The following is a 4,499-nucleotide window of genomic DNA, read 5'->3' on the forward strand; positions in this document are numbered from 1 at the left end:
GTGAAATTCTTATTGTAGGTATGAAACAGAGCTTATCAGAGACATTGTGCATGTACTCTGGAGCAGAGTGCATCCTAGTCTCACTGTATTTGGGTCCTCAGAGAAGTTAGTTGGAATGGATACTAAGCTGGAGGAAATAGATGTTCTTTTAGATAAAGAAGCAAATGATGTTCGCTTTATAGGGATATGGGGGATGGGTGGGTTGGGTAAGACAACCCTTGCTAGACAAGTTTATGAGGGAGTCTCTCATCTATTTGAAGTTTGCATATTTCTTGCTAATGTCAGAGAGGTTTCCGCAACTCAGGGTCTTGTTCATCTACAAAAACAAATTCTTTCCCAGATCTTGAAGGAAGAAAATGTTCAAGTATGGAATGTTTATAGTGGAATCACTATGATAAAGAGATGTTTTTGTAATAAAGTGGTTCTTCTAGTTCTTGACGATGTGGATCAATCCGAGCAACTGGAAAACTTGGTGGGAGAAAAAGACTGGTTTGGTTCAAGAAGTAGAATCATCATTACAGCTAGAGATCGGCATGTCCTAGTCGCATACGGTGTAGAAAAACCATATGAGTTGAAGGGATTAAACGAAGATGAAGCTCTTCAACTCTTTAGTTGGAAAGCTTTTAGGAAATATGTGCCTGAAGAAGATTATGCCGAACTCTCTAAAAGTTTTGTCATGAATGCTGGAGGTCTCCCCTTAGCTCTTAAAACTTTGGGGTCTTTCTTGTACCAAAGGAGTCCAGATGCATGGAATTCTGCATTGGCAAAACTACGGAGTACTCCAAACAAAACAATTTTCGATTTGCTAAAAGTGAGTTATGATGGACTTGATGAGATGGAGAAGAAAATTTTTCTGGACATCACATGTTATTCCTCGCAATGTCGAGCCAAGTTTATTATTGAACTACTATATAGTTCTGACGTTTGCAATCGAATTGCAATAGATGTTCTTGTTGAGAAATCTCTCTTAACTATTTCATCAGACAATGAAATAGGTATACATGATTTGATACAAGAAATGGGATGTGAAATTGTTCGCCAAGAGTCTTATGAAGAGCCTGGTGGCCGCAGTCGGTTGTGGCTTCGCAACGACATTTTTCATGTATTCACAAAGAATACGGTTAGATTTTAAACAAATTGAATTACCAAGCGTGGATAGCACTGTCATTTTATTCAAGAAAAATACTTAATCCTGGAATTGACTTATCTGTTGTAACAGGGAACAGAAGCCATTGAAGGCATATTGTTATGCTTGGCTGACTTAGAAGAGGCATATTGGAATCTTGAGGCCTTCTCTAAAATGCGTAAACTGAGGCTGCTCTACATTCATAATTTAAGGCTTTCTCTTGGCCCCAAATATCTTCCTAATGCCTTGATAATTCTGAATTGGAGTCGGTATCCTTCAAAATCTCTCCCACCAGCTTTTCAACCGGATGAACTTACCGAACTTAGTTTGGTGCATAGCAATATTGATCACCTCTGGAATGGAATAAAGGTAAGTCATTGAATATCTTCTGTGCACACATATAATTAAAATTCAAAGTTTCTGCATGAGAGCTGATTGTTCTACCATTCTTCATGCTTTCTACAGTACTTGAGCAAGTTGAAATCTATCGATCTTAGTTACTCCGTAAACTTGACAAGGACCCCAGATTTCACAGGTACTCCAAATCTTGAGAAGTTGGTTCTTGCAGGTTGTACGAGTTTAGTTAAGATCCATCCATCCATTGCATTGCTCAAGAGACTCAAAATTTGGAATTTTAGAGACTGCATAAGTATCAAGAGTCTACTGAGTGAAGTGCATATGGAGTTTCTTGAAACATTTGATGTATCTGGCTGCTCAAAACTGAAAAGGATTCCGGAATTTTTGGGGCAAATGAAAAGATTATCGCTATCTTTAGGTGGGAGTGCTGTTGAGAAACTGCCTTCATCAAGTGAGCACTTGAGTGAGAGTCTGGTGAAACTTGATTTGAATGGAAGTGTTATAAGAGAGCAGCCGTGCTCCCTTTTTCTTAAGCTGCAGAATCTCATGGTATCATCTTTTGGCTTCTTTCCAAGAAAGAGTCCTCACCCTTTGATTCCTCTATTAGCTTCCTTGAAGCATTTCTCTTGTTTGAGGGAATTAAATCTGAACGACTGTAATCTCTGTGAGGGAGATATTCCCAATGATATTGGTTCTCTGTCCTCCTTACAGAAGTTGGAACTCAGAGGAAACAATTTTGTAACTCTTCCGAGCATTCATTTGCTTTCTAAGCTTTATTATATTGATGTAAGGAATTGCAAAAGGCTTCAACAATTGCCAGAACTTCCGGTAAATCAGCAGTTCTCTGTGCGAGCCGACAATTGTACTTCGTTACAAGTGTTTCCAGAACCATCATATTTGTGCCCATCTTGGTTTTCACTCACTGGCATCAATTGCTCGAGTACGGTCGCTAATCAATATGCTAGTTATTTTTTGTATTCAGCGCTAAAGCGGTTGATTGAGGTTCTCTCTCTCTCTCTCTCTCTCTCTCTCTCTCTCTCTCTCAATAATAGTGTGATATGATGGTTGGTACGGTACAGGTAACCCCTCTTTCTTACTATTTCGAGTTGGCAATTCCTGGAAGTGAAATTCCTGTGTGGATCAGTAATCAAAGTGTGGGAGACTCGGTGACTGAGAAGTTGGATGCAAGTAATAGCAAGTTGATTGGATTTGCTGTATGTGCTCTAATTGTACCTCAAGAAAATCCGTCTGCACACCGTGGTGTAGATCCTGGTATCTGTCTAATTTCGTGGTGGTGGAAGAAAAGCAATAGAGGAGGGGGTCTTTCTTTCGGTTTGAGTCAAATTGTTTCAGATCACCTTTTGTTAGTTGTTGCGCCGTCCATTGACTATATAGAGGACCCGTGGCCTGAAGTTACGTTTGACTTCGAAATCTATGGAGGAAACAACAGATGCATGAAGGTGAAGAAATGTGGGGCCCGTGCACTGTACCAGCACGACATGGAAGAGCTGATCAGTATAATGAACCAATCCAAGAGCAGCATTTCTCTTTACGAGGCTACGGATGAACAAGAAGGTGCCATGGTTACGGCAACAACAAGCAGAAATGGTGCCTCTGATGACGAATATTACTCTGCAGAAGAATGAAGAATCTAAGAAGACAACTGTCCAGCGTTGTCGAATCGGATCTTGGTCCTAATCAGTGTGGTAATCAAGGCTTCATGGAACGGTTTAAGCAAGTCAGCTATAGTGTTGTGTGTAAAAATTTTGTTTAGAGTGTCAAACTGGTGATGTTACTACTGAAATTGTCAATGATTCAGACATAACACGCAGATCATTTTTTCGATCATATTGTCGATGGTAACGATCTCCACATGGTACTATATACGACGTGTTGTTGACTGGTGGGGAGAGGGAGAGTGTTATTGTCATCGACACAGGTGGGAGTGTACAAGCTGTACATGTCTACGATTCTGTACACCTCAAAGTACTCACCCAACAGGTTATTACACACTTTGGATACGTTTTGCACATTGAAGTTGCATTCTTTCTTAATGTCATCGTACAGCCGATCAGAAATGATCCCTAGCATAATCAATCAGTACCCTTCTCTAGCCCAAGTTCTTACGGGGAAGGAAGGGAAGGAAACTCTCCAATCTTTTCAATTCCCTTTCTTCCCTATCATCATCTTGTCCTTTTGCCTTGCAATCACCATAGCAATGGTGATGGAGAATGGTTCAAAGGGACCAATGCGTTCATGAATATTGATAGGATACGCACCATGTCAGGTCCACTCCTGTCAGGAGAGGGAAGGGAGCTCGACCGGAATATCAGCATGCGAGGCTAGGAAGGCTTTGTGAGGATTTCTTTTGGGTTGGCATTTGCGTCCATTTCTAATTGGGCCCTACAACCAACCCCAGGTCCACCACATTTAACACATGAAAATACTAGGGAAGACTGGAAGAGGCTCTTCCAATTGTGCAGCTCTCACTTCCCTATTCTAATACTTGTATAACATATTCATAGCGGATAACGGATAAAGTTCTCCCAGATAACTACTGAGAACCAAAAATCTTTAAACATCAACATCTACACGCAGCAATAATTGTCATCTGATATGAGATACAAAACTCAAGCCTTCAAGTAATTGACGTTACATGATTGGGCATAGTAGTTATCTGGGAGAACTTCCTGCAAGCATGAGGAAACAATTTTGTTAGCCTTCCTGCAAGCATTCATTTGCTTCCTAACCTTTATCATATTAACGTAAGGGGTTGCAAAAGCCTTCAACAATTGCCAGAACTTCCGGTAAATCACTGCTTACATGTGCTAGCCGACAATTGTACTTCGTTACAAGTGTTTCCAGTACCATCAGATTTCCAGAACTTCCGGCTCACTGGCATCAATTGCTTGAGTACGGTCGCTAATCAAGATGCTAGTTATTTTTTGTATTCAGTGTTAAAGCGGTTGCTTGAGGTTCTCTCTCTCTCTCTCTCTCTCTCTCTCTCTCTCTCTCT

The 4,499-nt window shown here is 40.7% G+C and overlaps 1 protein-coding gene across 1 annotated transcript in view; it reads left to right on the forward strand.

The window, feature by feature from the left end:
- The window catches only part of LOC101303574 (TMV resistance protein N-like), a 3,484-nt gene extending 355 nt beyond the window's left edge, over positions 1–3,129 (forward strand). Inside the window, exons 2-5 of the mRNA XM_004309051.1 lie at positions 19–1,120; positions 1,220–1,495; positions 1,592–2,495; positions 2,534–3,129. Of these exons, the coding sequence (XP_004309099.1) occupies positions 19–1,120; positions 1,220–1,495; positions 1,592–2,495; positions 2,534–3,129 (2,878 nt within the window). The remainder of the gene's footprint in view (positions 1–18; positions 1,121–1,219; positions 1,496–1,591; positions 2,496–2,533) is intronic.
- The last annotated feature ends 1,370 nt before the right edge of the window (positions 3,130–4,499 follow it).

The sequence above is a fragment of the Fragaria vesca genome, linkage group LG7, assembly GCF_000184155.1.
Source record: "Fragaria vesca subsp. vesca linkage group LG7, FraVesHawaii_1.0, whole genome shotgun sequence".
In the NCBI taxonomy this organism is placed as follows: Eukaryota; Viridiplantae; Streptophyta; class Magnoliopsida; order Rosales; family Rosaceae; genus Fragaria; species Fragaria vesca.